Source organism: Mucor velutinosus, assembly GCF_035048745.1.
Source record: "Mucor velutinosus strain NIH1002 chromosome Unknown tig00001569, whole genome shotgun sequence".
NCBI classification, from domain to species: domain Eukaryota; kingdom Fungi; phylum Mucoromycota; class Mucoromycetes; order Mucorales; family Mucoraceae; genus Mucor; species Mucor velutinosus.
The window spans coordinates 97,421-116,573 of record NW_027041921.1 but is presented as its reverse complement, the minus strand read 5'-3'; the positions used below and the strand labels follow the sequence as shown (position 1 = coordinate 116,573).

General features: G+C 41.0%; 5 protein-coding genes across 5 annotated transcripts; 3 read left to right on the top strand and 2 right to left on the bottom strand.

The window, feature by feature from the left end:
- Window positions 1–785: 785 nt before the first annotated feature.
- Window positions 786–1,532, top strand: ATC70_012211 (uncharacterized protein; the record flags this gene model as incomplete). The annotated part of the gene is made up of 2 exons (XM_064831392.1): window positions 786–1,063; window positions 1,259–1,532. The coding sequence occupies 2 exons, from the start codon at window positions 786–788 to the stop codon at window positions 1,530–1,532; spliced, it is 552 nt and encodes a 183-aa protein (XP_064677672.1).
- A 1,459-nt stretch (window positions 1,533–2,991) lies between these two features.
- HMGCLL1 (3-hydroxymethyl-3-methylglutaryl-CoA lyase) lies at window positions 2,992–5,727 on the bottom strand (the record flags this gene model as incomplete). The annotated part of the gene is made up of 9 exons (XM_064831391.1): window positions 2,992–3,131; window positions 3,190–3,359; window positions 3,414–3,998; window positions 4,053–4,196; window positions 4,253–4,308; window positions 4,362–5,145; window positions 5,203–5,452; window positions 5,504–5,564; window positions 5,626–5,727. 9 exons carry the CDS (start codon window positions 5,725–5,727, stop codon window positions 2,992–2,994), a joined length of 2,292 nt encoding a protein of 763 aa, XP_064677671.1.
- Window positions 5,728–6,795: 1,068 nt separating this feature from the next.
- Window positions 6,796–11,021, bottom strand: ATC70_012209 (uncharacterized protein; the record flags this gene model as incomplete). The annotated part of the gene is made up of 5 exons (XM_064831390.1): window positions 6,796–8,207; window positions 8,285–9,213; window positions 9,280–9,891; window positions 9,950–10,550; window positions 10,613–11,021. The coding sequence occupies 5 exons, from the start codon at window positions 11,019–11,021 to the stop codon at window positions 6,796–6,798; spliced, it is 3,963 nt and encodes a 1,320-aa protein (XP_064677670.1).
- A 2,032-nt stretch (window positions 11,022–13,053) lies between these two features.
- ATC70_012208 (uncharacterized protein) lies at window positions 13,054–14,706 on the top strand (the record flags this gene model as incomplete). Its single annotated transcript, XM_064831389.1, has 6 exons — window positions 13,054–13,096; window positions 13,160–13,267; window positions 13,331–13,518; window positions 13,581–14,082; window positions 14,135–14,611; window positions 14,684–14,706. The coding sequence occupies 6 exons, from the start codon at window positions 13,054–13,056 to the stop codon at window positions 14,704–14,706; spliced, it is 1,341 nt and encodes a 446-aa protein (XP_064677669.1).
- Window positions 14,707–17,917: 3,211 nt separating this feature from the next.
- NTH1_4 (alpha,alpha-trehalase nth1) lies at window positions 17,918–19,117 on the top strand (the record flags this gene model as incomplete). The annotated part of the gene is made up of 1 exon (XM_064831388.1): window positions 17,918–19,117. One exon carries the CDS (start codon window positions 17,918–17,920, stop codon window positions 19,115–19,117), a length of 1,200 nt encoding a protein of 399 aa, XP_064677668.1.
- Between the last annotated feature and the right edge of the window lie 36 nt (window positions 19,118–19,153).

The window sequence follows — 19,153 nt, the reverse complement described above, 5'->3', positions numbered from 1 at the left end:
TCACACAAGCTTGAAATCACTTGAAGATATGTTCTTACTGGGTTGATTCAATGACGCTTACCTAACATGGAGTTTTCTTATAGTATCTAAACAAGTTGACAGCCTTCAACTTGATAGGAATGAGAAAGAAATAAGACTTTCCTTCTGTTTCTCCTTCTCCTCGTCCTCCTCATCCTCTGCCTCTACCATTGGCCGAGAAGAGTATGATGGCGGGTATGGTTGATTTGCTGTTGTGGGCGCATTTCTTGTCCAAGTAGCTACATTTGGTACAAACACTAGTTGGTATATATCAATGTCAATGTAAGAGAGAAATGGAAATGCTAATTTATGTATTTTTGTAGGGGTAATAAATATGCAAAGCAGCATAGACAACTGGAACATATAGACTTTACAACTAACAATCTTTACATAGGTGTCATGCAAGAATATTTTGAGCAAAGTATGTTTCTACATGCCGCTGTGAACCTCGGTTTTGTAGGTACACTAGCCATGGTGTGCATGAACGCCGTCAGTCCTCTTATACAGGTCCTTGTATCCATCTATGGTGTTCGCTACGTATTGATCACTGGTGCCATATTGATTGCGCTCGGCCTCGAAATAGCTGGACTCAGTACCCAAATCCGGCATTTGCATCTCACTCAAGGTATTGTGTTTAGTATCGGGTCTGCCTGCATCTACGTGTGCATCATGAGTTGCTCTCCTCAATGGTTTAGTAAGCGCAGAGGTCTGGCTATGAGTGTCATTGCTAGTGGATCTGGTATTGGTGGTCTTATCACCCATTTGTTATGACGTCCATCAATCCTAGCCTTGGTCCTGCTTGGACATATCGTATTCTCGGTCTCATCTGCTTAGCTTGCAATATTGTTGCCTGTCTCACTGTCAAGGCGAGAACACCCATCAATATCAAGAACCACAAGAAACTCTCTCACATTATTAATTTCTCCGTACTCAAAAACACAGATTTTGGCATCTTTCTGATTGCGTCCAATATTGGCTTGTTTGGTTATTTCATTCCCTATTTCTTTTTGCCCTCTTATGCCACCTTTCTAGGTCTTTCTGATGGGTAAGGTTCAGCTCTTGTGGCTGTTACTGCTGCCTGTAGTTTTGTGGGTCGCATCATTACTGACTTTCTCGCTGATCACATTGGTAAGATCAACACCAACACGCTGTTTACTTTGGTCACTTCTCTCAGCTGCTTGCTAATATAGACATTTACCTCGAGCTATGGCAGTCTAATGGCTTTCTCTTGTGTGTTTAGTTTCACCAGCGGCTCCTTCTTTGCCCTGTTTTCACCCATCACTGCCTGTCTGCTTGGTATGGAGCAGTTTCCATTAGGTTTATCCCTTTTGCTATTTTCCAACATTGTCCTTGTTTTTGGTCCCAACATTGCCAGTGCTATTGAGGCAGGCGTTGGTACTATGCCGTTCTTTAGTTACAAGATCTTTGCTGGTGTCTCTTACTTGGCTGCTGCTATCATTCTTGTCCTTTTAAAATTGAAGATTTATCGCAATTTGTTTGCTAGAGTCCAATAAATACTAGCCGAAAACATTTCAAATCGAAGATATTAAAAAGTTCTTTCAAATTCATGAACCCATTTAATCAGCATCACGATCATCATTGTCATCACCATTGTCAGAAAGAGTCAGCCAGCAGCAATGCTGCCGCCACCAAAACTAATTCAATCTCAGAACAACATCTCTGCTCAAGATTGGACATATTCTGTCCTTTTTCGACTTCTTTAATCTATTCTGTGACATTTGATTATATAAATTGTAATGATCATTAGATGCTTCCTAATACAGTCCCTGGTGGTAGGGCGAAGTGGTAGAACTCCCGTATGCCAACGGGAGGATCCCCGGTTCAAATCCTGGTGAACGCAAGTTGTCTGAATTTTTGACGTAGTACTGGTGTCCTCGTTTGGTGTTTTGTATTCTTATCCATTCTCTATTTTTGACGATTTCCGCAAGATTGCATTTGGCTCTAGGTTTCGCACCTTATTAGTAGTAGATTTCTTTCCCAACTTAGTTCAAAATTTCTTATTCCCCTTCATTGCAGACATTGGGTCCACCAACAGTCTTTTCTATCCCTCAGTATGACATTTAAAGGACTTTAAATAAAACCTGGAGCTCGACTCCCCTACAAAAAAAAAAATGCTTCCTAATACATTCTTGAAGTACTTTTCAAGGCGCTCCCAATGGTGCTGATTTTAATAAGTGTTTTGAATAAAATTACTGTGCAATTTGATAAAAGTGAAATGAGGATTTTGGTCAAAATGTCGAAATTTTGCATATGATAGTTTCACACAAGTACTTTCAAAGGGTGCTTTGGATCGACAGAAACATTTTGATGTAATATATGCCATTGTAAAAGTCTTCATTTTCAAGGTGAAAAACACGACCCTTTGATTTTCGATGAAAGCCATGAGGTACCCCTCATGCTTTTTGGTCGAATTTTGGCCATGTTTTTTTTTGGTCCTCAAAAAATTGAGCAAAGGTGTCAGGAAGTTACTACTACTCGAGTACAATTGTTTGGCGTCATTTTGGCGGCTCAGAGAGGTCTACATGTCAAGATATTAAAGCTTAAAAGCTGTCGAATTTGGTTATGTTTTTGCTCTATAATAATAACAATACCTTTTATTTACACGGCATGAATCATATCTTTGGTAGCTGAAACTTTCTGGAAGGGCAGTTCTGCAGCGTGTGCAATTTCTAATTCGAATAGGAGGCATATTGGTTTTGGTAAAGCTAATTTATGCAAATTTTGATGCGTTATTGTGCTGTTGGTAAACTTATTATTAATGGAAATGGAAAACCAATTTTGCTGCTTGAATACTATGGTTTTGCAGCTTCGCTTCGCTACGGTAAAAGCTTGATTAAGATCAATGTCATCAAAAGTTGGATTAGATGCTTAGTTGCCTGGTTTTGAACTTGTTTAATAGTATGCACACTGCTGATGAATTTTATTGATTTAATGATGGTATAGGGTGAGATCTTACTCTTCGATAAGTTGGTAGTGTCCATCTGCTGACAGCTCTAGCACCTCCATTTTCATCCAGAACTCCAAGCACTCAACAATCACTGCCTTATCGACTTTCACTTTGGTCACGATGTCATTTCTAGAGTAAGTTTGTTCTATGAGCACAGACTGTCAGTGTGCCTGTGAGATCATGTATCTTGATTCAACTTGTACCTTTTCCTTCAAACAGACTGAGGATAGTCGCAGCTTCAGGACTCACATCAACAGTAAGAGTTCTCGACTGAAACTCCAAATTCAATCGAATAGATCCTTTGGTTGGCAAGAACTTTAGCTTTCTTGATTTCTTTATCTTTCTGAATTCCTGGTCATACTCCTCAAGGGACCTAACGAAAATGTATTTATGTCTCTGCTTTCCGCTTGGAAGCCTATGCACTTACTCTTGCTGACCAGGCCATAGTTTGATACTTGCGTTACTGGCATCTTCCATATCATAATCATCGTCGAGATCGTCTTCCTCGTCTTCGTCATTGCCGCCCGGCCAGTATTTTCTAGAAACAATAATGGCATGAACGTTGGGGTTGACGCCATTGTTCAAATGAACTGATGTATCTAATCTTCGACTGTCGGCAACATCCTGTAGCATAATATCACACCGAAGAAAAGTGTCGGGAGGGAAATTTCGCTTCAACAGTTCCAATCTCAGAATTTCTTCGCTTGTGTCGTAGTTGCTGGTTGAAAGCAATGTATGTCCTAGCTGATCGCTGTAGCCTTTGATAAAGTCCTTCAGTGAACTGCACGCACTTATCAGCATGGCAATTGAGTCTTTGGATTTCTGCTGCAATCTCCTTAATTGAGCTGGTTTATCCTCCTTAACAACAACTGCATCGACAGGCGTTTCCTCGTTGTTGAGCTCGGATTTCTTAAAGACATAAATATCGTCGTCTTTTACCTGCAGATTGCTGTATTCGCGAGCATTGCGAATAAGATGAACAACACCAGCAGTAACATCTTTCCGGAATGTCCTATGTAACCAGAGACTTAGTAACTGGTGCAGAACAAAATCCCATCCACTTTACTTTAGATAATGCTCAATTAACTCGATGATGGACTCCATGATATCACAAGATGGATCTATGACGGAAACGCTTCTGATGCAGTCGATATGATATTGCAAAATATCCACAGCTGAAGCACCTGGATGAAGTAATCTACTCTGGATTCTGTCGAAAAGGAAGAGCGTCAAAACTCCTGTCCCATGTAAATACATGATACTTACTCTCGCATCAGGCTATCTCTCAAGTCTTCCAGCAATCCTCTTTTGGTGGCAATAATCTACAAATGTGTTGGTTGATTTTAAATACAGATTCCCGTAAAATTATACTTGCATGAAGATCTTTGATAATGCATTCAGTGTCCGGATAATTCAACACAATGTCAAAAATCTCGGGTATCTTGGCTTGGTAGATGACTTCATACAGGACATGCTCTGCCTTGATTTTTTCTCGCAGAAAGTTGTACCAATTCGTATCGATATTGTCTGTTTTGGGTATCAGGTGAGACAACCAAGGTAGAATCAGGACATGAAGCCACTTCAGCTGGATTTGCACAATGGAAACGTCAGCGCTCTCCTCCCAATCTATCGATTGCAGTCGTTTCTGCACTGCCTCTTTCAGAATTTCGGTCCAATTGGGCGTCAAATTCAAGTTGTTCAATTGCTCGCACACTGTGCTAAAAGTTTGAATATGCGCCTCCAGTGCTTCCTTGCTGTCATTTGATTTATCCTCGTCCTCGCTGCTTGTGCTCATCAGCCAGCTATTCATGTCAACCGCGTTGTCTTGATCATTGACATCTTCGCAGTTGAGAGCGTTGTCCAAGATATCGTCAGGCAAATTGAACACATCTACTAATTTAGGCAACAGTACATCCAGGAACACTTGCACCTTGGTTTCTAATTCTTCACCACTAAACTTCATAATGTGGGGTGAAAAGAGGTAAGCGAACGAGCTGCTTGGTTGATTTGCTTTGAATAAGGCTTCAATCCGATGCATGGTCAAGGTGTAGAATGTGTTTCTGGCATCAGTAAAATAATATGTTATCTTGGATTTAATCAATGCTCTGCTTCCGTTTCTGACTTTTTCTTTCAACTCGACTGCTGCTAAAGCACATCCCCTATATACACCAGTGAGTATAAACAGCTGTCAAATCCATCTGTTTTTTTTTTCTTACTCTGGAAATGGGATGCTCAACGCTAATCCAGTGTGTTCATAGCACTGATAAATATCATTGACAGCCTTGGCAAACAGTTGAGCAATCTGCTTTTTATCGGTTCGTTTTTTCATGTAATCTGATTTCCATTGCTCCAATAATACGAATATAGATGTTTCAAGGTAGTCCAATGCAATGCCAATATACCAGTCGTGCACAACAGTGTAAGGCAGATCAGGGTCGTGTAAGTACTTTAATGGTGAATCACGGACTGTTCACAAGCGTGTCAGTTCAACGTATATTGAATTAGACCAATACTTACTTCTCAATAAACGAGGGTATTTGAGGCAGTAGTCTACTATCTTTTGCATATTTGGCAAGGGCTATACTTTTTGGGTCAATGTCCATTTCGACCGCTGCAATCCATTAATGACACACACGCACCTCTTTCTCATTGATGCCCTGTCTTTCGAAATAAGCCTTGAGCTTTCGAATAGCATCCAATGCTCTTGTCTGCTTTGGGGCATTATGATACAAAGTTAGCATAGTAAAGACAAAGAAAAATATAGAGGAAAGAAAAAAGGTTGCTCCTTTTGATTGTTGAGCTGTGATTTAAATAGCCCAACCACCACATTGTCTTGTCCCAGGCATCAGGTTTGGGCGATGGTAGAGACTCTCGAAGTATCAACTCGTGTGAGGTATTAAATTGCAGTTATCCTGCTGATATATGCAGATATTTCACTTCTTGGCATTCCAAAATTAGTGAGAAAGCCCTAAAGCGATTGGTGGCTGTGGATCTGACCTTTCCAAGATGCTCCACGTCTACCTCAACGAGATCAATTCATATACGGGCATACAGCATACTTGCATTACTTCTTACCGCTCAAATATAAGCAAAACACGGCAAAATCTGGATAAATTCGAGCCATGATTTCTCGTGTTGGAAACCGTTTTAGACCGCCAGAATAACGCCAAATCATTGCTCTCGTCTAGCACTTACTTCCTGACACCTTTACTCAATTTTTTTGGGATCAAAATCTATCGTTAAAAATCGACCTCAAATCATGAAGGGGTACCTCACGGAAAATATCAAGAGATCAAACAATCGTGTTTTTGACCCCCAAAAATGAACACTTTTACTATGTCATATAATAAATCAAAATGTTTCTCTCGATCCAAAGCAACCCCTGACATTTTGTATATGAAACTTTTACATGTAAAATCTTGACAATTTCGCCAAAAACGTCATTTTGTGTTTTCCACCATTGCTCAATAAATTTGTTCAAGACATCTATTCAAAGCATTACCATTAGATGTGCCTTGAAAAGTACTCCAAAAAAGCATTAGGAAGTTGGGGATGATCATCGCAACTTTCATAATCGAATTTGGTAAAATAGATAAATCAAGTCGATTCTGTGCAAAATTTGTCCAATCTGAATCACCAAAATAACTGAGATAGAATTTGGTTTGGCTGGTGCCTTGAATGCCTTTCTAATGCATAACAGTGATGGCTGTGATGCCAATAAGAAAGGTATTACGATTTGTACAGGATGGCATGATATTCATAATATGAAGATTTACTGCTTTTATTGCTTTTGTTTTATGTATGTATTGTTACAGAGAATTATCTTGCTCTTCATCTTTTTTTGACACGTTGGAGACCTCTGGATGTTGTTCTTCATCGTCATCATCATCTTTGTCTGATTCTACTTGTTGTTGCTGCTCTTGCTCTTGCTCTTGCTGTTGTTCGCCCAAATTTTCCTTTGATTCCTTACTATGAATTGTCTCCAAAATGCTTGTTTGCCAATTATCATCTTCACCTTCGTCTTGATTGAACATCATGGGCAGGTTTGTGTCTATTGTAGGCAATCGTTCTATACCTCCACCAAAGAAATCCTGGCTTCGTCGCCATTGTCGAATTTCTTCTGTCTCATCAGACAAGACGGATCGATTGTCTTCATCGTCTGAAAGGCCTTCTGTCGCTCTGTCTCTTGAGTAATGGCGTGCTGGTGGTGACGCAGGTGTGGGAGGCGGGCTTGATGAAGGAGGCAGCATAAGACGTGGCGATGTTCCCAAGCTTGATCCAATGAGTGTAGACAAAGTAGAGCGATCAATTTCAAATGAGAGATTGGTGGGCGACCATCTTGATAAAGGAGACGACAAGTGTTGTTGAACCAAGGCTCTTGACCGTGCTTCTGCTTCTTTGATCTTTCTCTCTCGCTCAAATTCTGTCCACTTTTTCATCGTAATCTGCGAAGAATCGAACTCTCCTTCTTTATCACCGTGATTGTCTTTCCCTTCGCCTTCAACCTTTCTAGTTTCCCCCCAGGTAAAATCATCAAAATGCCAGTAAGCATAGGTAGGCAGCACAAAGTTCCAGATGGGCAAACTAAACAGATAAATAAACATCCAGCCTACATACACTAGTTTTCGACTCGTCATCACAATCAGCACAGCAGGAAGACCAAGAATGAGAGCAAGCAAGATCAACGAGAGGACAGCAGGCTGGCCAATACAAGCAAGGATGATAAGGTACATGGTGAAAGAAATGGCTGCAGGTAAAGCTAATGTACCCACCAGTTCCATAAAGACCACAAACTGCATAGAGAAACAGAACGTGCCACACAGATCTCTAACAAATACCAGCTCCATCAGGTTATGGATCGTCGAATTGATCCAGCGTCTTCTCTGAGATAGCAGCACCATGAAGGAGTCAGGGACAACTGTTTTGCATACAGCTTGCGGCACAAACAACATCTTTCTTCTAGGAAACGTCTTGAGCATCAGTGTTGACAAATAACGATCTTCACCCAGCAACAGCAAATTCTTCTTGTGTAGTGTGTCCACCACATTTTCAGAATAGTGCTCAATGATGTCAGGATTAGCGAGGATAGGAACCCAGTGGCCGTTGTTTCCTTTAGGCGCCTTGATTCTGTACATACAAAAGCAGCCTGGCAAGCACGTAACATTACCGAAAATCGACTCGAAGGCTTTGGACTGGTGATGAGAAATGTAGTATTCAAACACTAATACATATATATATGTGTGTGTGTGTGTGTGTGTCAGTATATAGGCTTGTAGCTGGACACATTTAAATTGTTACCTTGAATCATAGATACCCAGCTATCCGTTTTGTTGCCAATCTTTGTCTCGCCACAAAGGCCCATGACTTCAGAGTCATTGACCATGCAACTAATCAGACGAGATAGCGCATCTGGATAGACCTTGGTGTCTGCATCCACCATCAACACAATCTCGTACTTGTCAGGACTGACACCCGAAATACGCCAAATGTTGGTAAAGAATTCATACTCGAGCTCTGTCATGCGCTCATCAAACATGACCTTTTGAAGAAAAGACATGAGAATAACCTGAGAGTCTCTTTTACCACGATTACCGGGCTTGGCTTCTCTGTCTTGCTCCTCGGGTGTACCGCATTTGACAATCGTGATCATGGGCACTCTTTGCTGAGAATCACCGTCTACCGTTTTGTCATCGTACTTGTAGAAGCCAGCGTAGATCTTGGCCATGTTATGGCGTTTTGTACCATCTGCAATCGCGACGTAAGAACAAGCTTCCACGGTATCTGGCTCTACCAAAAAATCCTGCATCATGGAGATACAGATATCAGGCGTCGACATGGAGTTGCCGTGTCCTGTAATAATACCATCTGCGACAACCAGTATCAGTTTGTGCGAGTTAGGATAGTCTGTGGTAGCAATGGAATCCAGCGTTGTGCGAAGACCCTCTTCACCCTCAGAATAACATGTGACCAGACAGATGGTATGCGTCAATGCAAATCCAAAGGGCATGTATTCTGGCTTTGGTTGAGGCACTGCATGAGGTGACAACTCGTAGGGACATGAAGCGGTCAACTGAGACGACTGAGTCTGGCTGGAGCGAGATGTTTCTGATGATCTTCGCGAGAGAGGACTTGCTGTAACGCTTCTGCTATTTTCAGAAGTTGACACTGTAGGTCGAGGGGATAGAATGCCCGAGGGCGAGCTGATATGGTTTCCAAAGATTCTTGAGCTAAACAAAGGGGACATGTATTAGAGTCGATATGTACATGATGCATAACAAGCATAAAACATTTACCCTGTAGCCGATTGTTTCCATATTGCACTTCCAGGCCTTTCAATGGCATTAAAGTGCATGGACCCTGTGTCAGGCTGTGTGAATCGAGATTTCCTTGGAATGATGCTCTTCTTTTTGGTCATTTGAGGGCTATTATAGTACTGTTGCTGCTGTGGCGTATGAGGTCGAATTGCTTCTGCTGGCACATGGATACCCGTCGTCCAGTCCTCAATCTCGAGGTCCCGTCTCATGCGATCTTTGTAGGATGCTCTGCCCTCCTTTTTAAAGTTGCCTAGTTTCCATGACAAGAACCAGCCAAAAATAACAGCCAGACCAAACTTGACGAGGATGACACCCAAAATGACGATGAGCGAGGTGTAGAGTACGGCATCAGAGGCAATGCATCCGACGCTTTTGGTGTCAATTTCGCCGACCTTGATCGTGTCTAGCAAGCACTCTGCTTCTGCTTTCCAAGTAGTGCCTTTAGTGGTTTTGTGTGTTGCCACTGTATGTGTGATGTCTTGTCCGCCAAATGCACTGGCATTCTGCAGGATGGACTGAATAAGCCCTTCTGTTGGCACCGAGAAGACGGATTGAGGCAGTGATTGGAGTAGATTGAGGTTCAAGACGTAGCTGTCAAAACGTGTTAGCGTTGTTCCTATTCGAGGACATGAAAAGAAATTTAATTTACCTATTATAAACAGCTAGATGTGTAGTGGTATTTACATCATTCCAGTCATAGTACACTCTGCCGGCTTTATCGTAGTTTCCGTTTTCGTTCAGAACACCTTTGTCTCTCATGGTATCAAAGATGCTGCGGGTTGTTGGGCTCAAATGACAAGCAGAGTGATTTGTATAGAGCGATGGACTAGGGAACTGGTTGCGTTCAATCAAATGGCATGGAAAGTACGACGGCGTGTCTCCTTGTCCTACTTGAGCCCCTGATGATTTAGGTGTGATAATCGAGGCACAGTGCCGGTTGATGTTTTGGAACAAGAATGAAGCGTCTTTACCACCAGCATTGATGGGATCGTAAATCACGTTGGTTGCTTTATCCGTCACTCCAGCAATGGGAGGGTGCTCATTCCAGGAGGCAAGCAAGTACGCCCAACCATGGATCACAACATATCCGTTATTGACGGTCTCGACACGGAAACTGAGAGGTGGTCGAGGACATACCACTTGAGTGAAGCCAAATGTCAGGAAACCCACAAATGTCATGATGCCTAAAATGATGGTGACTAGGCCCATTTTCTCTCGAAATGCCATCTGCGCACTCTTATCTTTTTTGCCTGCAGATCATATAAAAAAAGTGAGGGTTCGGTGCATGACGAGTAAACAAACAGACAATTACCCATTGCTTTCAGCACAGGTGGAGGACAACAGCATGTTACAAAATAGCAAAACGTCTTCCACACATCAAATGTGCTCGATGAAATGTCGGCTGTGTATTCAATGCCTAGACTATCGCTACTACTGTGACCTTTCTCCTCTTCGTCTTCTCTTGCTAGTAGTCCTCGTCTTATTACTGATCTTCGTGCAGGATGTGATCGATCTACTGCTGAGCGATAATAATGGCTGGTTTCATTCTCAATGACCCTTCTTCGTGTATGGTACTGTGGGTGTTGTGGGTCAATACGGCTACGTTCAGGCCGTATTAAAGATGTGGTGCGCTTGGGCAGGCTTTGCGATGGGGCGGTGTCGTCATGTCGTCTGTCTTGGAAGCTGGTAGCGATGGATAAATTACTGAATGAAATCTCCATGTTGTATGATGATGATGATGCTGGTGGACAATGTAGATGGGATGTGATGTCGAATGCTCGAATAAGTTAGGTAATGCGACAATAATTTTGGCGGGTGAGTGAGTGGATCAGAAGAATGTGGAAGGACGGGACGGGGCTGATGCTTGTAGTATTACAGTAAAAGAGAAAGAGAATACAATATCAAAAGAAAAAGGTACAAAAGAAAGAGAAAGAAGGAAGAGAGAGAAAAAGGAGACCATGTTGAAAATTATACCATTGTTTGTTATATACTATTCAAAGGAGGGGGGGTTGATACGAAGAATTCAGGTTGTAGCGTAACATTTGCAAAAGCATTCGACACTATCAAACACTAGATATTAGGCAGCAGTAGCACACAGCAACATAGACAAACAAGGAGGAGGGGGAGACAATCAAGATGCGAGAGGAGTATGTGTGTATATACACAAAGAGAGGGGACTCATATCATACTCCTCTCTTTCTAGTGTGATTTTGTTATTTAAACAAACCATAGACTGTATCTACCAATAGGCTCTATTCCAAAGGAGCAGCAAGCTGTAGAAAAAAAAAAGCAAATGTCAGGGGCAAGTACATCTTGTTGTTTCCATACAGAGAGATAACTTGAATAAAACACACATACGGAAACACTGCGCGCATGCTAGGATAACTTTTCAATCCAACCCAACCATACTTAACATGTATTATTTGGTTCCTATACGAGCATTTCCTTCATGTTATAAACTCCCAACATGTAGCTTGATTCACAGAAAAAAAAAAGCAAGGCAATGTACGATGGATTCGCTGAATTCAAGGAAGCCCACGTGTCATGTCTGTATGTATTCATCCATCGTCTCTCTTTTTCACTGCTGTAAAGAGGCGTACATGTACCATTTACGGACAGTTCGAAATCAAATTAATGTATATTAATACAATATGATTTATAGGATTTATTGAATAAACTTTGATAGACAACATGCTGGGTATAACACTTTGAGGATCAAGTCAATTAAAGGAGCATTCAATTGTGAGTGTTGTACAAATCATAAATATACATGACATGGTTTGTATAGGGAGATCAAGAGGAGAGAACGTCAACCGTCTCTAGAGAAAGAGAAAGGTTAAAAAAGGTTCTCGAATAGATGACCGCTTATATTTATAGGCATCTGTTTAATTGAGTGCGTATCATCACAGAATATGCACAGTGTCTATCGTTACCTTGCTTCGAGCAAAGAAACCAATGGCGAATTTAATGGTTCAATATAGAATGATCAAACTACACTGTGGCAAGACACAGCAGAGCAGCTGGTGACTTACTCTATATGTAATTTGTGTAACTGCATCTAAGGAACACTCTGTCTTGATACACAGGACTGTAGATACAATGAGATGTAAAGTTTACGTCATGAACTTCTTGCCTCCTGAGCGACAACCAAGCAGGCTGATGATTTCCTGCAACATGTCAATCGCTTGTGTCGGTAATCCATTACTTTCTTCCCTCGCTTCAATTTCTTGGAAAGCACCAACGATGAATATACTAAACTCTGCAAAGAGGGACTGATTTGATGCATGAAAAAGCGCCAATTCAATGATGAACGGTATGCTGCCAAGGAATGAAGACATTTCTCATCCAGCATGAGTTCTTTATGGTTTGATATTTCCAAGCGAGAGGTACCTGAGGCACTGAACAAAAGGCTCTGCCAAGCATTGCTATGCGCCACGGTTTGTCAAGCTTGATTGCTTGTATGTGTATCACTAGAGGATATTTTGTACACAATTTAGAGGCTATTGATTGTTAGCATCGTTCCTGTCGCCTCTTGAATAGCTTCTATTAAGTCTTCTTGCTTCTTCTCATTCCTGTTCCTTTTTCCCTTTTTTCCTACTGATTTCTTCCTTAGACTTGCATACGAACATAGCACCAAGGCTTAATACGAGAAGTAACATGAGTTGGAAAGTAAACATCGCATTATACATGTACATTCATCCATGCAAGTGATTCATCTTGCCGTTTACATGATGTTAGGGTTTTCAAAAAGCAATGAGCCGTTTGCCTCATCAAATCATGTCAAAGAAAGGGGACGGTAAATGCAGTATGGTAGCAAGCATCAAGATTTCCTTGTTAACAGGGTTTTTATGCATGCCAGTGACTAGAGACGAAGGATTTATACAACTGGAAACTCGATTCAATGAGACGACCAAGATGGCAGATCGATTGAGAGCTGAAGCTCAAGCGTTTCGTGATAGTGTTTCGGGTAAGCTGAATTCGCCTAGAGTATTATCATTCGTACGCAAACAAGCTAATGCATGTGCTATAGCATTGTTAACGCATCAAGCAGAAATGGCGAGTTATTTATCAGTTATTTATAGCCAACATCTTGGTGTAGAGGTGGAAGAAGGCGGAGTTCAGCGTAGAGTACAACCTACACCAGCCGCAGCTTTGCAAGCTGCTAATGATGCCGAAGCTGCTATGGCTTATTGTCGCGATGAGATTTTGCCTCAGTTGGTAAGTGCACGCACGCTTGCAGACATTGGAGAGTCAAGGTCGTTTATATTAGCAAAAACTAGGATTCCGTTGATCAATATGTCATTCGTCCATCACTTGAATTACAAGAAGTCATCAAAACCATTCAAAAAACCATCGTCAAAAGAAACCACAAGCTCATTGATTACGATCGCCATCGTGTTGCACTCCAAAAGTTGAACGTTAAGACTGAGCGTACCATGAACGAAGAAAAGGCCATCTTTAAGGTTCAAAGTCAATTGGATACAGCAACTCAAGACTATGAATATTTAAACAATGCTCTGAAAGAGCAACTACCAGCATTCTTTCAAATGTTGATCCAGTTGGTTCAACCCATTTTTGAGCACATGTATAATCTGCAATGCAAGATTTACGGTATGATTTATGCCCGTTGTTATGAGCTAGTTACTGCAAATGAGCAGTACTTTGTCACTCATGCTATGGACCTGGAAGCTGGCTACAACTGGAGAAAGCAACAGCATGATGTTCAAGCAGAGATACAGAACATGGATCTTTTGAAATCAGGTGGAAAAGCATGGCTAACTGGTAAGGCATTCTGGAATCCTTCATTAGCGTTAATCTAATATGCATATCATAGTCTCTGGTGGCACTAATAAACTATCGTTGCAAGAAAGAGCTGCTCTGAAAAATAGCGAAGCATCTCCAGGCCAACAACATCAAATTGCGTATCATCAAGACTCATATCAGCAGCCATCACAGCCACCATCGACACCGCCATTACAGCAACAACAACAACAGTATCAGGTACCATATCAAGCATACCAGCCTCAACAGCAATACCAAGCGCCACAGCAACATCAGACATCGACTCCTGCTTATGGACAGCAACCATCTTTCTCTGCAGCTGGGCTTGTATCTCCAACAGCCGTCCCAACACCTCCTACCAGAGATGCAAGTAGAAGCTCTTACGTTGTAGCGCTTTATGATTATGATGCTCAGGCTGAGGGCGATTTATCATTTAAGAAGGATGACAAGATTGAATTGATTCAAAGAGCACCAGATGCCAATGACTGGTGGACGGGAAGACTCAGAGGGGCTGTTGGCGTATTTCCAGGTAGGTTTTAATGACTGATGGTATATGATCCAATGCTTACTGTTATTGTATTTATACTGCTATTGTATTTAGGCAATTACGTTACTGAATTGTAGTGGAATTACTTAATCATCATTTCAATCAGTTCAATAATAGTACATTGCCTTGGAGCTTGAACATTTTGATCGTTAGCTTCTTTTGGCGTGTCGACAAATAAACCGATGCCTTTTGCTGTTTGATAATATTCAAAAAACCCCCCCCCCGTAACATTGCCACCAACATTGATACAGATATCATTTAGATGGCAATTTTAGAAATGGTATAGCTTTGTAATGATAATGTCGGCTCATCACGCTTTTTTCGTTTAATGCAATATATAATGCGCTAGCCGGCCAATCTCGCTACGCTCGATGGCGGCATCGCCCTGTGGGCTCTCGCCAAAGACACTCTAAATCAGATATTATAACATTTTGGTATATCAAGTAGATCTTAAACAGCCAATTATTAGTTTGTAAAAGAAAGTTTATATCAGAGCTAGGAGGAGGAGAGAAGGTATCTCCCTCAGCATCCTCTTTGCTTTCACTGATATTAAACAAAGCCTATTGTTGGGATAATGTGAAAGAAAATTCAAATTTTAAGCAGCATTTGTACATCATAATTGCCATTTTCTGATAATAGAACTGTCATATCATTCACTACTGCTGATGCTCTTAATAAGATGACAACATAAAGCTGGCTATAAGTAAATACAGGACTTGTGTAAGTTCTACAGTGACTTTTCTGAGATATTGTCATTGCAAAAGACACCTTCATGAAGCAAAACTCCCCAAAAAAATTTTGCGCTAAGAGATTGTCCTTTCAATTCCGTGATCCCCATTTAATCAGCATCGCAATCATCATTGTCATCAACAGAAAGGCATTTAGGTCAGCCAGCAGCAATGCCGCCGCCAAAATTGATTCAAACTCAGTTAATCTTTTCTGTTCAAGATTGGACAGATTTCGTCTTTTTTCGACCTCTTTAATTCTTTTTGTGATATTCGACTATATAAACTGTAATGATCACCCTACGCTTCCTAATACATTCTTGCAGCACTTTTCGAAGCGCTTCCAATGATGTTAATTGTAATAAGTGTTTTGACTGAAATTATTGAGCAATTTGGTAAAATATTAAATGAGGCTTTTAGCGAAAATTGCCAGAGTTTGCATATGAAATCCTCTTAAAAGTGGTTTCAGAAGTTGCTTTAGATCGAGAGAAACATTTTAATTCAATATTTACCATAGTAAAAGTCTTCATTTTCAAAGTGAAAAATGCAATCGTTTGATTTTTCGGTGAAAACCATGAGGGCTACCTCATGGTTTTTGGTCGATTTTTGGCCATGTTTTTTTTAGTCCCCAAAAAGTTGAGCAAAGGTGTCAGGAAGTTACTGCTACTCGAGTACAATTGTTTGGCGTTATTCCGGTGGCTCAGAAAGGTCTACATGCCAAGATATGAAGGCTTGAAAGCTGTCAAATTTGGTTATGTTTTGCTTTAAGGCTTTTATTTACACGGCATAAATCACATCTTTGGTGGCTGAAGTCTTCTGAAAGGACGGTCCTGCAGCATTTGCAACTTCTAATTCGAACAGGAGGCATATTGATTTCGATAAAGCTGGTTCCTGCAAATTTTAATGCGATATGTTGCTGGTAATCTTATTTACAATGGAAATGAATACCCGAATTTGCTGCTGAATACTATGGTTTTGAGCCTTCGCTTCGCTGCGATTAGGCCCTCATACAGATCAATGTTACCAAGTATTGGATTAGACGCCTGATTATCATGGTTTCGCACCTTTGCTTCGCTACGGTAAAGCCATCATTAAAACCAATGCTATCAAGTGTTGAATTAGATGCATTATTAAGTTCTTGGAAATAATGAGGTCGCATTCTTCTTAGCTCTGAAACGAAAGCGGCAGGTGCTCTGGGTGGTCTCAATGCAGCTCTTTTTCATTTCTTTTGATTTATTTATCAAATTTTTCTATTTACTCGACAAATCACATTTTCGAAAATTGAAATCTTCAGGTAGAGCAACTCTACAGGTTACACAGTCTCTAAATTGAACAGGAGGCACGACAATTCGATTTGATTTTAACAAGAGATATTTCATAAACTTTATGCTTGATGTTCTTGATAGAGGGGCTAAGCCCCTCCCCTCCCCCCAAACTCCCTCTCCATTGCCGGCTTCGCTGGTGGTGTTATTCACCTTGAACGGCACACAATTCTGCAAAATTTTGAAAGGGTACGATTAGCTTGCCTATTTTTTTTCGAATGGTTTACAGTATATATAGTAAAGCTGGCGTTATACAAAACACTGCTTTATAGAGCTATTTATTATACTACTGCCAACAAACTCTATGGCATCTGCCCTGATTACTTATCAGTACAGCTTTCAAATCAAGATATGCATGTGTATCACCTTAAATATTGGACGGAGAAACAATGCAACATGATCTGGATTGAGTGAAGAAAATGCTTAATCTGCATGGAGATTGAATGAAGTACACCGAGTACAAACATGAATCAAGGCGGAATTTGGCAGCTAAATAGTTAAATATATTGCGGATTATATCACATAAAGCAACAGAGAAAATGTATAGGAAATGGATAAATCAAAAGGTAGGATTCCTTTATTGACACCTATATTCAGAAATAAATAATTCTAAATATAATTTGCACGATATATCATAACAATGCCGCGGGGTAGAGCAAATCTCTACACAATACCAATAGCAGAATGTCTGTCCATGTTGCGTATACAGTATACATGGATCAAATATATATCACTGCCAGCAAAACTGAACAAGGCGCTTTGTATGTCATAGATGTGGCTAAATGCAAGTGTGTGAAACATTTGTGAATCAAGACCATTTATCCTTTTAATCAGGAACTGTTGATGAGATGTTAGAAGCCAGCTTATACCAGTGTTGGTTCTCCCTAATCCTATTTGCAATTGTTAAATCAAACCGATAAAGCCGAGTTCATATCAAAGAATGAAAAAGAAATGAAGCAGCAGCATAGAAAGAAGGTTAATACATATCAGATGGGATAGGATGTTTATACAGTCATCTGTTTATGATATTACCCAGTGCTCCAATTACACAGACAATTACATTTTGTACCTCCAATAATCACACACACACACACACACACCACACCAGTGTTGATAAAAAAAAAGAATTTCCTCCCTCCTCCTCCCTCCCTCTCTCTCTCTCTCTCTCTCTCTCTCTGTGTATTATTTTTTCATTGCTATTCTTTCCTTTGCTTTTGTATATTATATATAAATAATAAAAGATGAAAAGACGGCTTTCACCCTATCTACTATGTCTATTACTGCTGCTACATTGTATAAAAGGGCAATTACTCCATCCCACCAAAACAACCACACCAAACCAACTGTTAGTAGCTCGAGACGACGACCATAAAAACAATGGAAAGTCATCCAGCGATAGACAAAATGGCGTTGATGAGAACAGGGACAAGAAGAATGGTTCTTCACCCCGAGTGACAACAGAAATCAGCATTATCTATACCACCATCATCTATACATCAGCATCCGCAACTTCATTATCAACACTGCCAGCAGCTACATCTTTGCCGCCACTACTCAATGTGTATAACGTGTCGAATACAGGCTCTGCCCATCAAGAACAAGATCCACAATCTGTATCTTCTGCCAATCCAAATGACCCGAATAGCAAAAAGGACGATCTTGCAGATAACCTGAGAGATGATCAGCAAGCATTAAAACGTATGATTATGATATTGTCGCTTGTAGGAGGATTGGGTGTGATTGCAGTGGTTGCAACAATAGTGATATTCACAAGAATGAGAGTCAAGAATAGAAAACAACGAGAAATTGATGAGGAAGGGAATGAAGGCTCGACATTTGAACTGAGTCATGATATGGATCGACAATCTTCCATCTCAAACACATCCGACAGTGGAGGAGGAGGGACAGCAGCAGCAGCAAATAGAGGACAAGAAGGTGCATTATTAGGCTCAACATCATCAATCGCATCAGCTTCATCTACGACTTCATCACAAGCTAACGGTAGAGCACTCACTGAACCTTCAGCGCCACCTGCACTCATGATGATAGAAGGCTTGCAAGAGCCCTTGCATAGGAGCCGACGCAATGTGATTTCCATGAGCTCACAGACAACTGCTCCTTCGCCGTCTGCACCCACAGCCAAAGAGTTGGATGCCATGGACGAGGACAGTAGTACAGTAGCAACGACATCTACACCCTACAACCATCACCTACTTCACCACGGCCATCATCACCACCAACAAGAACAAATCAACAACTGCTCCAGATGTACACCCATGATGATGGCACCTGAATTACCACCGCCGGCTTACACACCGAGTGCACCACCACACTATGCTTTACCAATTGAAGCTAATGTGATAGAACCCTCCACCACTTCCATGTCTGTATCTTCCAGTATGTCACCATTGCCATCTAGGAGACATTCATTGGGAGGTTAATTTATTCTTTTATTATGTTTTCCAATCAAGGAGATA